At 41.0% G+C, this 17,655-nt stretch overlaps 1 protein-coding gene across 1 annotated transcript in view; it reads right to left on the reverse strand.

The window, feature by feature from the left end:
* Positions 1-16,096, reverse strand: part of STK17A (serine/threonine kinase 17a) — a 43,819-nt gene extending 27,723 nt beyond the window's left edge. Inside the window, exons 1-2 of the mRNA XM_003268825.4 lie at positions 15,642-16,096; positions 3,070-3,282 (exon numbers count right to left, since the gene is read on the reverse strand). Of these exons, the coding sequence (XP_003268873.2) occupies positions 3,070-3,282; positions 15,642-15,847 (419 nt within the window). The 5' untranslated portion in view covers positions 15,848-16,096. The remainder of the gene's footprint in view (positions 1-3,069; positions 3,283-15,641) is intronic.
* Positions 16,097-17,655: the final 1,559 nt, after the last annotated feature.

The raw sequence follows: 17,655 nt of genomic DNA on the forward strand, positions 1-17,655 counted from the left end.
CTTCGCATTATTTTCAATAATGGAAGTATGAATTGGGTGAAAATTTGAGGAGAGTTCTAATTCATTTTATGAATGTTTTGCAAATTTGACTCCATCAAAATATATTATCACAATGTTGATTTTGTGTATGTAAAAACATTGAGGCCAGGCCTGGTGGCTGATGCCTGTAATCCCAGCACTTTGGGAGGCCAAGGCGGGTGGATCACTTGAGGTGAAGAGTTCGAGACTAGCCTGGCTAATATGGTGACACCCTGTCTCTACTAAAATTACAAAAAAATTAGCCAGGCGTGGTGGTGTGCACCTGTAATCCCAGCTACTGAGGAGGCTGACACAGGAGAATTACTTGAACTGGGAGGCAGAGGTTGCGGTGAGCCAAGATCATGCCACTGCACTCCAGCCTGGGTCACAGAGGGAGACTCCGTCTCAAAAAAAAAAAAAAAAACCCAAAAAACAAAAAAGAAGAACAAAAACATTTAAACTTTCTTAATAAATGAAGAGATGTCCTTTTTGTACATCTGCATTTGTGAAAAAAAATTCCTTGAGATCTTGGCTCTTTGGGCAACTGCATATGTGGTGATGACCCATTGAGGTTTTCGATCAATTTTGTCAAAAGACTTAGGTTTTTTGTAGTGGTATTTCGGATGACCACAGTTATCAATCTAGGTGTACAGAATTATCAACTATGGGGATATATGTTTATATATTTCACTTTTTGACCTATTTCTTTTTTTTTTTTTTTGAGATGGAGTCTTGCTCTGTCACCCAGGCTGGAGTGCAGTGGCGTGATCTCTGCTCACTACAAGCTCCACCTCCCAGGTTCACGCCATTCTCCTGCCTCAGCCTCCTGAGTAGCTGGGACTATAGGCGCCTGCTACCATGCCCAGCTAATTTTTTGTATATTTAGTAGAGATGAGGTTTCACCGTATTAGCTTGCCTTGGCCTCCCAAAGTGCTGGGATTACAGGTGTGAGCCACCACGCCTGGCTGACCATTTTTTTTTATAAATATGGTTTATCTGCTCATAACTGTTACATTTGTGTGACTATTAGTATATCTGAGTGTTATGTTTGTAAAAACATGTATATTATTACTCTCTGTTTTAGCATGTAAATAAAGTGACCTATGAAATGTCATGTATTAAAATTTTATTTTTAATTGACATAATAATTGGACAATTTATGGTATACATAGTTATTTTTATGTTTCCTAAATAAATCCCCTTTTAAAATGTAAATAAATTTTTTTTGTTTTTTGAGACAGGGTCTCACTCTGTCACCCAGGCTGGAGTGCAGTGGCGCTATCTCGGCTCACTATAGCCTTGACCTCAGGTGATCCTACCACCTCAGCCTCCCAAGTAGCTGGGATTATAGGCATGCACCACCACACCCAGCTAATTTTTGTATTTTTTGTAGAGACAGGGTTTCGCTATGTTGCCCAGGGTGGTCTCCAACTCCTGGGCTCAAGAAATCTTCCACTTCGGCCGCCCAAAGTGCTGGGATTTGGCTGGGCTCACGCCTGTAATCCCAGCACTTTGGGAGGCCGAGGCGGGTGGATCACCTGAGGTCAGGAGTTTGAGCAGCCTCACCAACACGGTGAAACCCCATCTCTAAAAAAATACAAAAAATTAGCCAGGCATGAAGGTGGACACCTGTAATCCCAGCTACTTGGGGGGCTGAGGCAGGAGAATCGCTTGAACCCATGAGTTGCAGTAAGCCGAGATCGTGCCATTGCACTCCAGTCTGGGCAGCAAGAGTGAAACTCCATCTCAAAAACAAAAAACAAAAAACAAAAAACAAAAAAAACAACAAAGTGCTGGATTACAGGCATGTGCCACCACACCTGGCCAAATAAATGTCTTTTAGAGAATTTTTTAGGATTATTTTTTCCATAATTATATTTTCAGGATTTTGATCTTTTGGGATTGTGATTTTTGAGATTTTAGACCTTAGGGTTTTTGATTTTTTGGAATTTCAACATTTAGGATTGCATCTTTTGGGATTATGGTCCAAACCCTTTTTAAACTGGGAGGCTCATGTGTTTGTGTGTATTTTCAAGATCTGGTTATATATTCAAGCAACTTTAACCACTTTGGCTAGATGAATATTAGAGGTATTTTTCTGAGTTTGTCTTTTCATTTTGTTTGGATTTATTGATGTATTAAGTCTTTTTTGTTTTTTTAAATTAATTATTTTTTAAAAGAGACAGGGTCTTGTTATGTTGCTCAGGCTGGTCTCAAACTCCTGGACTCAAGTAATCCTTCCTGCCTTGGCCTCCCAAAGTGCTGGGATTACAGGCATGAGTATAAGGCTTTTATTTTGAGATGGAGTCTCGCTTTGTCGCCCAGGTTAGAGTGCAGAGGCGCAATCTCAGCTCACTGCAACCTCCACCTCCCTGGTTCCAGCAATTCCCCTGCCTCAGCCTCCTGAGTAGCTGGGATTACAGGCACATGCCACCACGCCAGGCTAATTTTTTGTATTTGTAGTAAAGACTGGGTTTCACCACATTGGCCAGACTGGTCTTGAACTCTTGACCTCAGGTGATCCTCCCACCTCGGCCTCTCAAAGTGCCGGGATTACAGGCGTGAGTCACCACGCCTGGCCTGAAACCAGGATTTCTTAAGGAGAAAGAACAGTCCTTCGTTTTTCAAAGCTGTTTTTTGTGCTGTATTTACCTACTTAAATTGAAAACATAGTAAGAATCAAGACTACTGTTTCTAAAAGAAAGGAGATTAACTCAGACTATAAGAACATGTAAGGATTATAAAATGCCTTTTATTTTAGTATTAGTTTGGTATTACTTTGTTAAGAATGCCTCTAATAAAATCATCAGATAACCTTTTATCCTATTATGAGAAGAATTTCATTAAAGAATGAAAATAAAAAAGCTAATATACATGCATCCTTGCAAATTTGGAACATGTTAAATTAGTAAGAGGAACACTTGAAGATGATCTAGAAAATTCTGAGATTTCCAGAGAACCAGGCCTGGCAACATTATCACAGATCAGTGGCATCTCATAAAGGAAGTGTAGACTACCAAACAAACTTAATCTAAGAAAGACAATACTTACTATTCCAGAACTAAGATCATTTCTGATGCAGTCTCATAAACTTCATGTAAATTAATGACCCAAGGATTGTCCTGTGCTAGTTCAAGTACAGCAATCTCATGAATTATTTCCACCCGACAGTCTTGGCCTTTTCTTCTTTTTCTCATGAATTTTGCAGCAAATTCTTTCCCAGAATCTTTCTTTATACATTTTCTCACCACTGCAAATTTCCCCCTAGAATTAAACAAAAACATTCACTGTTAAAGTTGACAACTTTCCAGAGATGGCAGATTTCAATGAAATGTCCAAATAACAATTGGTAGATATTCAAATTTAGCTCATATACAATCACAAAAGTAGAAATATCACTTAGAAATTTATATAGGCTACATCTATAGATTTATAGATTTATCAAATAAAACAAAATGTATAAACCTGCACAATTCATTTTCTAAATAAAGAATAACAAATATTAAAGTCCATTTTTTTGCAGAGTTACACATAACTTAATTTTTTGCATATTTATACATAAAATGATTTAAGTCTTTAAAAAAGCCAGTTGAGGCCAGGCATGGTGGGTCACCTTTGTAATCTCAGCATTTTGGGAGGCTGAGGCAGGTGGCTCACTTGAGGTCAGGAGTTCTGGACCAACCTGGCCAACATGGCGAAACCCGGTCTCTACTAAAAATACAAAAATTAGCCAGACGTGGTAGTGCTACGCCTGTAATCCCAGCTACTCAGGAGGCTGAGGCATGGGAATCGCTTGAACCTGGGAGGTGGAGGTTGCAGCGAGCTGAGATCATGCCACTGCACTCCAGCCTGGATGACAGAGTAAGACTCTGTCTCCAAGGGGAAAAAAAAAAAAAAAATGCTATTTGATTTAATAGAAATTGGTCACCAGAATCCCTAATATGATGAATTTCACTGCACTAATTGACTCTAAAGAGCACTATCACTTTCTAAAGGTAAGGATCTCACTCATATATCATTTTAACTGGAGCATCAGCTAGAAATGTTGTATTTTCTCATAAAGACAGATACAACAAAGTGTTATCTCGATACATCACTATTTGTCATCATACTAATAAGCGGGTAAACCGGGGACTCAGTATAGCATACTGATTAAAGGTATGAGCTCTAGAATTAAACCTATGTGGGCTTGAACCCTGTAAGTGGCACTTGACAGTAACCTTAGGCGGTTTATTTAACCTCTTTTAGTTTCATTTTTCTTTTCTTTTCTTTTCTTTTTTTTTTTAAGAGACTGGGTCTCTCTATGTTGCTCAGGCTAGTATTGAACTCCTGGCCTCAAGTGATCCTGCTAGGATTAAAGGCATGGGCCTCCATGCCCTAAGTCTCATTTTTCTAATCTGTATAATAGGGACACAAATGGCATCTACTTCACAGGGTTGTAAGAATTAAAGAATAATATATTTCAATTGCTTAGCATGGTACTTGCCACATAGTAAGTGCTCAATCAATATTACTAATCACACAAACATCATTAAGCTGTGATAGCCACCACCTGTAAATATCCACTGAATCCTTAGGTTGAAAGGCAACTTAGAAATCATATAGTATTTTACCTAACGCCAAATGCCAATGTCTTATTTCAAACTGTGAGGTAATCTTTTCCACTACTGGGTACATATTATCTTAATAAGGTCTTCATTACAAGCCTAAACCTGACTTCAGTTGAAGGGTTACAGTCAGCGTCCTCTGCTGAGCAGTACAGACCAGACCTCACTCTCTTTTCCACAGGGCAGTCTATCAGATAGTGAACACAGCAAACACCATCTGTTAGTTGCCACTCCGTCTTCCCTTTCCCAATTTGCAATCAATCCTCATCCCCATAGGGTTTTTTTTTTTTTCCTTTAAGAGATAGGGTCTCACTCTGTTGCCCAGGGTGGAGTGCAGTGGCACCATCATAGCTCACTGCAGCCTCGGACTTCCGGGCTCAAGTGATCCTCCCACCTAAGCCTCCTGTATAGCTGGGATTACAGGCGCGTGCCACCATGCCAACCTCCCCATAAGGTTGACTCCCTATTATGGCTCAGCAGAAAATGTGCCAACCAAATCTGAAGCAACTAATCCAGGTATAATCGATCAAAGCATTACATCATTATTATTTTTGTTGCTCTTGGAACAATACAACCTAAGATTGATGGTTAAAAAACTTGGCATGTTTTTCATATTTCAAATTGGGCTGATAAACTACCTAGATTTTTTCCCACCTTGAATTTTTGTCAAGTCAGTATCCTCATACTGTATTTTAAAAATGATTGCTAAAAAATTTGGAATAATCAACAGCATAAACAGACAACCTACAGAATGGGAAAAAATATTTGCAAACTATGCCTCCAACAAAGGGTTGATATCCAGAATCTACAAGGAACTCAAAAAACTAGAAAAAAAAAAAACAAACCTTTTTTTTTATATGAACAGACGTTTTTTTCAAAAGAGCAGCAAACATATGAAAAAATGTTCAACATCACTAATCATCAGAAAAATGCAAATTAAAATCACAATGAGGTACTGCTTTACATCAGTTGGAATGGCTATTAGTAAAAAGTCAAAAAATAACAAATGTTGGCAAACATACAAAGAAAAGGGAACGCTTATACACTGTTGGTGGAAATGTAAATTAGTTCAGCTACTATGGAAAGTAGTTTGGAGATTTCTCAAAGAACTACCATTTGACTTGGCTATCCCATTACAGGGTATCTGCCCAAAGGAAAAGAAATTATTATATGAAAAAGACACCTGCACTCATATGTTTATCACAGCCCTATTCACAATAGCAAAGATACCAACCTAAGTGTCCATCAATGGATGACTGGACTAAAAATATGGTGTGTATATGTATCATGGACTACTACACAGCCATAAAAATAATGTCTTCTGCAGTAACATGGATGGAACTGGATGTCATTATCCTAAGTGAGATGACTCAAGCAGGAAGTAAAAAACTGCCTGTTTTCACTTTAAAGTGGGAACTAAATGGATACACAGGCATACAGAGTGGAAAAACAGACCAAAGGGTGAGAGAGTGGGAAGGGGGTGAGGAATGAAATACTACCTATTGGGTACAATGTACACTATTTAGGTGATGAGCACACTAGAAGCTCAGACTTCACCATGACCCAATATATCCATGTGACACAAATGCACTTGTACCCCTAAATCTATTTTTTTAAAAAGCTTTCTAAAAAATTAAGTGCAAGGCTTTAATTGCCCTTTTAAATTTTTTGTTGTTGTTGTTTTTGAGACAGTCTTGTTCTGTCGCCCAGGCTGGAGTGCAGTGGCACGATCTCGGCTCACTGCAACCTCTGCCTCCCAGGTTCAAGCAATTCTCATGCCACAGCCTCCTGAATAGCTGGAATTACGAGCACATGCCACCATGCCCAGCTAATTTTTGGATTTTCTTTTTTTTTTTTTTTTTAAGTACAGACGGGGTTTCGTCATGTTTGCCAGGCTGGTCTCGAACTCCTGGCCTCAAGTGATCCACCCACCTTGGCCTCCCAAAATGCTGGGATTATAGGCGTGAGCCACCATGCCTTGCCTGCCCTGTTAAATTCTAACTTCTAGGCTTTGATCTAGCATTCTAGACTACTGACATAATTTTGAGTAATTCTTCCTTCCCAGCTATTGTTAACTGCAAATATAATTTTCATGTCCTCCATGTTTTTATCATTAGTAATATAAATGTGGAATGACAATTCCTTAGGCATAGCCCTATGGCTGTTCAATTTGGTAACCTACCTAGCAGCACCCTTATTCAGATCAAAGTTCTTCTGTTCACAGAAATATGAAAGACTTCTACAGATATGGGAGAGAGTAACTATAAATGAATTCCTCAAAGAGTAATACCTTTCATTTTATCCCACAAAATCATTAGGCTAACATCTCCATCAAGTTTTAAAAGGTTCTCAATGATCTCTGAATTCTTTTAAGACAGAAAACAATTATTATTAATTTGATATTTTCATACCTACGTGTCTGAAGTTTCAAGAGAAGAGAAAGTTTAATTTGTAAAAAATTCATCTGAAATGAAGCCTCAACATATAATTGGCAGCAAACATGTTCCTGGTAAATTAGAAATGACCCAGTAGAACAGCCCTCAAACACATATCACACACACAAATGTTTACTGTTGCCACACCTGACATTCAAAGCAATAAAGTACTGTGCAGTAAGTAAAAAACTACTTATTACATAGCCTGAAAGTCTATTTTTAAAGACCGAATGGGAAGACAGCTAATTCAGCAAACAGAATTGGAACTCAAAATTATGTCAGTAGTCTAGAATGAAAGATCAAAATCTAGGAGTTAAAATTTAACATGGCAAATTAAACTCAGACTCACACACATTGCTAACCTGTGAACTCTGGGAGCCCTGTTACAGAACAGCCATTGCTAAATTCTGGGGCATCTTCCCCATACTTATCTGCTGCTCACGCTCCTCACCCATTCCTTTAGGTGCTAGAATGCAGTTCCCACGGCTCTCCTTTCATACCATTGACTACTCTGACACCACCTTTGTTTTTCTGGAAACATTCCTCACAGTTCTAGATTTATTCTTTTCTTTCCATCATATCCTGTACTATACTGGGGTCAGCAAACTTGTCTATAACGGGCAAGCAAGATGGTAAATATTTTTGGCTTTGTGGACCAGAGGGTCTCTGCAGCAATGACTCAAGTCCACTGTTGTAGAACAAATGCAGCCATACAAAAAAGGTAAATGAATGGGTATGTTTGGCTTCCGATGAACCTTTTACACTGAAATTTAATTTCATAAGATTTTCATGTTATTAAATATTACTCTTATTCTAATTTTTTTAACTATTAAAAATGTAAAACATAAAAAATGTAAAAATGGCTTGCAAGGCTTTCAAAAATAGGTGGCTGGCTGTAGTTTGCTGACCCCTGCTCTATCCTATGCTGAATAAAACTCTTCCATCGTTCGAATACCAGATACCAACTGAAACTGACATTGTGACAGCAGGTCGCAATGATTTGAGGAAGCATGCATGCCTTCATCTCTAAATGACTGGTGCAGTGGGAGGGGGACCCTTCAAACCACTCAAGGAGGAGTCAGAGGAGATAATAATGGATTTCTTGGGGCTGTTCTATACAGCCACATTGTATAAGGAAAACAGGAGATTCAGCATTCAGGCTGCAAAGTCCCAGTGTATATGCTCAGAATTACATTGACAGAGTTCCCTAACTTCCATACCTCAAAAGGGCTCCAACATGCATATTTTACCATGACTTTATGGTAAAAATTATGACTGTACCTCAACCTTTAACTTTAGGTTATTGAGTCCTCTACAAAACATTTAAAAAATGATGTTTCCCTGACATTAGGGGCCATGGTTATATACAGTTCTCTTGGGGCTGATGAGGTCCAAAGGGCATCTACTTTTTTTGTTGACTCAAAAGCCAAACTTCTTCCTGGAATACACAGTTGCCATAATTTTCCGGTTTATTTTTTCATTTCAAAAACATCTATATTTCGCTACTAGGTACAAAACTGAGAACTTAGGTTTTCATTAAATATTTTGGGATGAATATCAGAAATGAATAAATTTCAGAACTACTCACTGAAAACATATTCCAGAGAGGTGGGAAAGGTAAGATACATAAACAATTATAACAAGAGGAGGTGACATTTGATTGAGACCCACCAGCCCGAGCTCCCTAAGTCCTTTGCATTATCAGTGCCTAAAAACAGTGCTTAGGGAGACAGGGTGAGTATCTTTGGGTAGGTATGTTTGCTAAGGAGTTTGGGCTTCATCAGGCTTAAAATTGGAACCTATTAGAATACTGAAAATAATTGTTTAAAAAAGATAATTCTGGTTGGGCACGGTAGCTCATGCCTGTAATACCAGCACTTTCGGAGGCTGAGGTAGGTGGATTGCTTGAGGCCAGGAGTTCGAGACCAGCCTGGGCAACATGGCGAAACCTTGTCACTACAAAAAATACAAAAATTAGACGGGCGTGGTTGTCGGCACCTGTGGTCCTGGCACTTGAGATGCTGGGATGGGAGGATCAGTTGAGCCTGGGACATCTAGGCTGCTGAGATCATGCCACTGTACTCTAGCCTAGGCAACAGAATGAGACCCTGTATCAAATAAAACAAAACAAAACAGGTAATTCTAATAGTGTTGTGAAGAGTGGATTGCCAGTGATAACTAGAAACAGAGAGGCCAATAAAATAATTCAAAGCAGTAGGTCTGCACTCAAGTACCACTGTAGAGACTGGGAAGAGAGAATACGTTTAAAAGACACTCAAAGTCAAGATTAGCACTCCCTGGCAGGTGTGAGTTGTACGCAGAGATGAGAGAAGAAGGGAAAGGTGAAAGTCGTGGATGACTTTTAGATTTTTAATATAGGTACTGTGTAAATGTGGTATCAGTTACAGTACTGTGTAATGTGGTATGAGTTATGGTTGGACAGAAATTTGAGCTGCCTTTTTTGGTAAGAGAATCCCATTTATTGAAGGGATTCCAAATATAAATTCAACTGTTGGATTATAGGCAAAGGTGAAGAGATAATAGAATATATAACGTTCAGGTAAACATCATAAAATGCACATGCTAATTTGAGCAGTACAAAGGGGAAGTAAAATAATGTCCAAGGTCCTATTTTATTCTAGGTTAAAGTGCTTTGTTGGTACCTTTATTATATTTATGTCAATCTTATATATTACAACTTGTTGTACTATGTCTCCCAGCTGGACTGTGAGTTTCAGGGACCTCACTTATTATTCATCTTTTTATCTCCATAGTGCCCTGCACACAGCAGGTGTGCAAATATAATCAGCACACCTAGCACATATACTGCTCTTATTATTTTGTTAAATAAAAGTTTTATGGCAACTTAACCTCATGACATTTAATATACTGAACTACTTGCCATTCTCTCTTCACTGAATTTTTCTACCACTCTGACTTGCTGTTTTATTGACAATGGCAACTACTACTGAAATTCTATCCATTCTTTACAGCCCAACTGAAATGTTATTTCCCCCATAAGACTTTCCAGTGGTATATCATCTTGCCTATAAAGGGGACAGTGATCTGTTACATTTGGGAATAGCTTCCAGAGCCTAAGGTAGTGCCTTTATGTACTTGATACATAAGTACAGTATTTGTCTAATTACACTGGAGTGATGTCTTTTTTCTTTTTTTGAGACAGAGTCCCGCTCTGTCACATAGGCTGGAGTGCAGTGGCACTATCTCTGCTCACCACAACCTCCGCCTCTCAAGTTCAAGCAATTCTCCCGCCTCAGCCTCCCAAGTAGCTGGGACTACAGGTGCGAGCCCGGCTAATTTTGTAATTTTAGTAGAGATGAGGTTTCACCATGTTGGCCGGGCTGCTCTCAAGCTTCTGACCTCAAGTGATCCGCCCACCTTGGCCTGCTAAAGTGCTGGGATTACAGGTGTGAGCCACCATGCCCAGCTGGGAATGATGTCTTAAAGGTAAAGAAGTTCCATTCAAGAAAAATCTAGAATGGATTTTGTCTTCCTTATCGCTGAAAGGATCAAGGAAAAGACCCTAGGCGTAAAAATCAGTGAGTCCATTCAAATAAGACATTAGCATGCGTGATAAGAAAAGGCAGGGCCTTACAAGTCAAACTTGGTTTTAAATTCTGGCTAATAAGTGTGTAATACTGGGCAATTTATTAATCCTTTAGATCCTGGGATTTCTCATCTGTAAAATGAGGTCAATGGCACTTTACCATACAGGGCAGTGAAGACTATACAAAATTACATCTTTAAAGTGTGTAGCATTCAGCAAATGATCAGTAATCAGTGGCTACTTTTATTGTTTTTGGCATTAATTTCAGATCTATGATATAACCAATGATAATAATTTTAAAAAATCAGGAGTTTTGGAGGTGAGCTATTTAGTCTATATAATGTGTAAATTCTCTCAAGAAAACTAGTTAACTTCTTACTTACCTGAAGAGGTGACTCAATGACTACAGCTACGTAGCTTTCTAATGTATTTGGTTCAATAATCAGATTTTATAAAATTGTGTCATCTATAGTTTTATGAAGAGACTAAAATTCAAATTCTTAAATTCATGTATTTTAAATTAAGATTTTAACATTTTAAGCATGAAGTTTTCAAAATTAAACAGCTGACTGACAAAGTACCTGCCTGACAGCAGAAGCCAAACTTTCCAAGTAACTTTATTGTTGAACCACAAATATGGCCAATTTTTTTTTATCCATCCAAAGTATCAGATTACCCAAAATTGTTTGTAAATAAAATTCTTCAAACTAATGACTAGCTGTCAAGAAATCTTAAATAACATCTGTGTTAAAACAAAGCAATTTCTGCATGGATATTACTTAATAAAGGTCTTTATTTCTTAAAAAATGATAACTTATGACACGAGCTTAAGTTGTCAGATACAAAAACTGAAGCTATTACCTACAGCCATCAATCTAGCTGAGGACACACAGTCCCCAAAATACCCACCCAGAGTGCCCTTTCAGTTTGAATATTCTCTTATTCTCTGACAAAAATCCTCTCTTGTCCCTGTTACCCCTGACTGCTCTGAGGAGAGTGAGACAGGACATCCCTAATTTACTTTAAGGCCCCAGTGGGGACTTAACTATATGACACTGAAGCTTGGTCATGTTTGTTCCAATGTAGAACTTATTAACATATCCTTTCCCCCGTCTCTACTAAAAATACAAAAAATTAGCCGGGTGTGGTGGCGGGCGCCTGTAGTCCCAGCTACTCCAGAGGCTGAGGCAGGAGAATGGCGTGAACCCGGGAGGCGGGGCTTGCAGTGAGCTGAGATCACGCCACTGCACTCCAGCCTGGGCGACAGAGCGAGACTCCGTCTCAAAAAAAACAAAACAAAACAAAACAAAAAAAAGTATCATTTCATTAAAATGATAGGAAATTGCTTTAGTCATAAGATACAGGCTACAGATTATTCTTTGAAAAACATGTGTAGTGTAATGGGAATGATTTCAAAGTCGGGAGTCCCAGCTCTGTTATCTCTCACAAGACTTAATCTGTCTTTGTTTTCTCATCCGAAAAATGGGGCTTTCCAAACAGGCTTGTGGTGAGAATCAATGAGATAATGCATGTGAAAGCACTTGTAAAACTGTAAAGCCTGCACATTTATAAAGTACCTGTTTCAGATGGGAACTTGTATTTGTAACTTTTTGCCTTAGGAAAATCCAACTATTAGCATGTACTAATATTTTTAAAGTGTTCTTTTGGCTTAAAATATTTTTTTCTTAAGAAAAAATTTATCGGTATATTAAAAACATTAAAGTTGAGGACTAGATAATGAAAACAAATGTAAGGCAAATCATTTGCTATGAAACCGGTGTATCTTTAAGTTCCTTGAAACATCTTTCTGTTTCTATATTATCAATAAACTCAAGGGAAATCAACATGAAAAAATTATCAGAACCCAAGGTCATTTCTCTTGTGTGCCCCAGTAACGAAATCATTAATATGGTTTACATTGGCATATATCTTGACTCAAAGAAAGGTAACAAGCCTTAACCAGTCAAGCTTCAAGCAATAAAAGAATGTTTTACATCATATATTTACCCTTATTTACGCTGCTATGGACTTTGCTGGAGACATGAAAGAATGCGACATTTCTTAAAATTATCAATATCACATCCTGTCATTACTCTGGAATCAATGTTGACCATTTAAAAAATTCTCTTTGAACAGTCATCTCATTGGAAGTTTTAGATCTGTGATAACGTAGTAGCACCTGAAAAAGATCGATTTGTTTGAACCGTTAACTCTTCACACCCCTTCTGCATTTTACTAAATGAAAGGCCATAGAATAAAATGAAAAAAAAAAATCTGTTTTTCTTCCCACATCATTAAACTATAACACGGGTATTCTGCAAGTTCTTTATCAGCATGAGATTAATTAGAGTTATATCAGAAATGCAACCAGAGTTAATTGTGGGAAAAATAGATTTTCTATCTTATCAAAGATGAAGCAGAGACACACTTTACTATGTTAAAACCATAAACACAGGCAAAATTTATAAATCTTAAACAAGGACTGCTTATAGCACAAACAGAACTTTTACTTCCTGAGACTTCTGAACAGTTCCTGTGACTTCATTACTTTTGCCAGAGATAGAGACATTTTTTGAGATTGTGCAGGTTTTCTTTTTTGGTTACATTTAAAATAATAACATTTATTGAATTATACCATGAATTACATTTATTGAGTGCTTCCCCTAAGCTAAGCACAGCCTTAAGGCTATGTGTTTTACTTAATTCTCTCACCAACCCTATGAGGCAATAAACGGTTAGGTAATGCACTCAAGTCCACATAACTAGTAAGAGCAAAGATTCAATCTCACACTGTCTGACTCCAAAGCCAATGTTCTTAAGCACTGCATTAAACTCCTATGCGATAGAAAAGGGTGCCACAAGGAAAAGAATAGATTTAATTTTATTTTCCAGTTCCAGGCTCTTATATCAAGTATTTATCTAATAACTGCATTGTTATGCTGCTTTACAATCTACTCCTTTTGTAAAGAAATTTATGTAAGAAAAGATATGTAGAAGATATCACAATCTTAAAAAAAAACCTGATCGGCAAGCTAATCTTATAATGGAATTTAAAACAAAAGTTGACAGAAACATTCCTGAAGGAATTAGTACCATAACACCTGGTGGGGTGCAAATCAGTTTCCAGATTATAAAATCTCCAAGACAGTGCTTGCCACCTGAAGACATTTCGCTTTGTAATATTTGCACCGGTTTTACTTGTGGAATGAAGCCAGACAACCAAATAATGGAAAATGTAGTTTTCCTTTTTTTTTTTTTTTTTTTTTTTGAGATGGAGTCTCGCTCTGTCACCCAGGCTGGAGTACAATGGCGCGATCTTGGCTCACTGCAACCTCCGCCTCCCGGGTTCAAGTGATTCGCCTACCTCAGCCTCACGAGTAGCTGGGATTATAGGCGCCCACCACCAGGTCCAGCTAATTTTTGTATTTTTGGTACAGATGGGGTTTCACCATGTTGGCCAGGCTGGTCTCGAACTCCTGACCTCAGGTGATCCACCCGCCTCAGCCTCCCAAAGGGCTGGGATTATGGGTGTGAGCCACTGCGCCGGGCCAGTTTTCCTTTTTTCAGGTAATACGGGTTACTTCAGAATGTTTGGAATGTCGACAAATTAGAATACACAGCTAAGTCATAGCTCCCTTCATCTTTTGTCACAATTAAAGTACGCACAGATCCAGTCAACTAGGGCCTAGCAATGAAGTAAATCTTGTTCCTGTTTTTCCTTTTGTTAACATTTAGGAATAAGTAAGACTTTGTTAAGGTAGGATTCCACACTCCCTACACCCCACCCCCCCAAAAAAAACTATTTCCAAAAGTTACCTTAATATGTGTAAGGCAGTGTGTTTTTAACATTATAACCAATGTTACATTGTTTGCCTTTCCAAGACCCCAGTTGAAAGCTGTTCCAACTGTCAGGCCCTTTCCCATTACGACATGGTGCTATTTTGCAACCATGACAAATGCTGGCAATAAAGCGAACATTTACTGAACGCCATGTGGCAAGCCCAGTGGTATGCTCTTGACAGGCATGGCATCTTCAGGACACCTCTGAGGTAGGTACTGTCATCATTATACTGATTTTACGGATGAGGAAAGTGAGGCTGGGGAGTCTAACCCCTCCAAAGGCAAACACAGCAAGAAGGGCACGAATATGAACTCAGGTCTGCCCCCAATGCCAGAGTATTTAACAACAACTTCAAATTGTTCTCGAGGAAGAGTCGCCAAACCCCACAAAAATCACTCGATCACCCCTCCTCAGCATGCAAAATGTAAAGCATCCGAACAGCCTGCACCTGCAACTTTGGAGACCAAGCTGTAAGTTCTCTCTACTCCCACAAAAAAGGGTGGGCTAGCGTGGGGTGGGGGGAGAAGGCAAGAATCGGTTCCCAGCAAAATAAAAAGAGCGAGAAAAGGGCCAAGCGCCCACGAAAGAAACCAATCTAAACTCAAGGCAAAGGGACCTAAATGCTTTAGAACTAAAATGGCACAAAACCAACAAAGAACACGAAAATGAATTCAGCAGAAGACCGACACAAGGTAACAGACAGCAAAGGAAGCTGTCACAACGGATGCTGTATTTTATTAACACCACACAGGAAGACCAAGAAAGTCGCAAGAGTTGAAGGAAAAAAGCAAAGCCGGCTCCACAGACCTCTGGTTTTCAGACCTGCTGCTCGGGGTGAAAGGCAGAGCGCGGTCCGCACATTCTCTCGTTAAATAGCCATTCGAAACGCCATAGAGGACGAAAGGGCTGAGGAGAGAAAAGTGTCCGCGCCTCCGGGACCGCCATCGAGTTACCATCACTCTCTCGCTGGGCGCGGCGCGTGGAGGGGGCGCTGGTGCGACTCCGCTGCCTTACTCGCCGTCGGCACCCAAGTTTGTGCCAAGTCACAACGCGCGTTATCGGCAGCAGCAACGCCACCTCAGCCTCGCCGCCGCGGCCCCGGCACTTATGGGCACCCGCGTCCCGCCCCGCGCGTCCGGGAAGGTTCCGCGCCGGGCCCCGCCCGTCCTCACCTGCCCAGCTCCCGGCCCGGGCACAGGCTGTAGCCGTCCTGGAAGGGCTCGGTGCGCACCGCGGCGCGGATCTCTGTCAGCAGCCCGCGGGCCTGGGGCGGCGGCGGCGGCCGGCACGGCCCGCTCAGACCCCGGCCGGCCTGGCCCGAGCCTGAGGTGGCGCCTGGGGAGGAGCCGCCGCTGCCTGGCTTCTCCAAAGGGATCATGGTGTTCAGGCCCGCTTCTTTCCTGGCCGCCTGTTCGCTCCGAGCAGCCGGAGGGTCACGGACCCGCCCTCGGCTCCTAGTGCCGGTCCGCGGAGCCTTCAAACACCCGCTCTTCCCAGCGCGGCACTCGGACTGCGGCAGGCAGGATACCGGCAGCCCGGCCCCGCCCCACGCTCCGCGCCCGGCCCCGCCCCGGCCCCGCCCCACGCCTGCCCTGCACCCTGCTTTTGGCCCCGGCCAACCCCGCCCCACGTCCGCCCCACACCCGACCCCGCCCCGGCCTCACTCCGTGGCCGCCCGCCCCTCGCTGAGCTCCCGCGGGGTCCTGAGCGCCCGATGCCTCACGCGCGCCCTCTGCAGCTCAGGGGGAGAAGGTGCAGCTTTCGGGATCGCCCGGAGGCTGGAGGCGACTCATAGCACCACCCTTTGGCCAGAACAGCCTACTGCGTTAGCAGAGTTGCGCACCTGTTGAGCGTCTGAGAGTCAACAGGTGCGGCGCGTGGAGGGGGCGGTTAATAAAAGGCATTTGAGCTGTAAGCGGGACTTCACGTGGTGAGGAGGGGCGGGGTCTGGAGGCACTTCGGTTAATAAAAGGCATTTGAGCTGTAAGCAGGACTTCACGTGGTGGGGAGGGGTGATGAGATCCTGATCTCCGTACACTGGGAGAGGGGTCTGGAGGCAGGAGTTGTATAAATATTATTAACCCTGCACGCCAGCCCTATGAAATAGACACTATTATATTGTCTGTAGTCGTCTCTATATTTACTTTCGAGGTCCTCTCATCCAGTCTTACGACTTTGATTACCATCTATATGCTCATGACTACAGAATTTGTATCTCTAGCTTCCAAATATTCCCTGAACTTCAGACTGGTGTATTTGACTATGCATTTGGCATCTCCACTTAGATGTCAAATTAGCATCTCAGACTTAACATACACAAAAGTAAGTTGCTGACTGGTCTTCATGAATGCACTCCTACCCAGCTTTCCCCATCTCAGTTTTCTTCATCTCCTTCCTTCTAGCTGTTCAGGCCAAAAATCTTGGGATGAGCATTGATTCCTCTCTCATGCCCATCTCCAGTTTGTCAGTAAACCCTCTTGTCTTTTCCTTCAAACTAGATGCGGCATTTGATCACTTCTCTCTATTTCCACCTTACCATCATGGCCTGAGCCACCGTTATCTCTTATCTGGATTATTGTGATAGTTTGCTAACTGAACCACCTGCTTCCATCCTTATTCCTCCCTAATGCCGCATACATAGTTCATTTTCAAGGCAATGAGAGTGATCTTTTAAAAATCAAAACCAAATCATGCCACTGCTCTGCTCAAACTGTCTCAGTGGAGTTTTGCTTCTGGCACTGATATACTAGTTTATTTGTGTTCAACATTCTCACTAAGAAAAAATAGAAAAGTTGACAAAAGTTAAAAAATTTCTCTCCCAGCAAGGACTTGGATGACTGAAATCCTGGAAAGATAGGCAGCTCAGAAAGCCACCACTTTTCCCATGAGGTATTTGATGATTTTAGAGCAATGGCTGAAAGAGTGAGAAAGTAAGCAGAGCTTTCAATCATCTCATGGGGTTGGGGAGACAAAAAAAAATTGGAGTTTAGGGCCTATTTAGGATGAGGGGCTGGTAAGTAACTAGGCTTTCAGCTGGGATTCCAAAGGCCTATACCCTAGGGGCGTGGATGAAAGGGAAGTAGACCCAAGGCTGAAAACCAGCTTCAAACGGCAGCAGTAAATATTCTCTCTGGGGAAAAAGAGCATCATCCAGAGCCACACATTATCCATATAATATTTTATACA

The sequence above is a fragment of the Nomascus leucogenys genome, chromosome 17 (genome assembly GCF_006542625.1).
Source record: "Nomascus leucogenys isolate Asia chromosome 17, Asia_NLE_v1, whole genome shotgun sequence".
Taxonomy (NCBI): Eukaryota; Metazoa; Chordata; class Mammalia; order Primates; family Hylobatidae; genus Nomascus; species Nomascus leucogenys.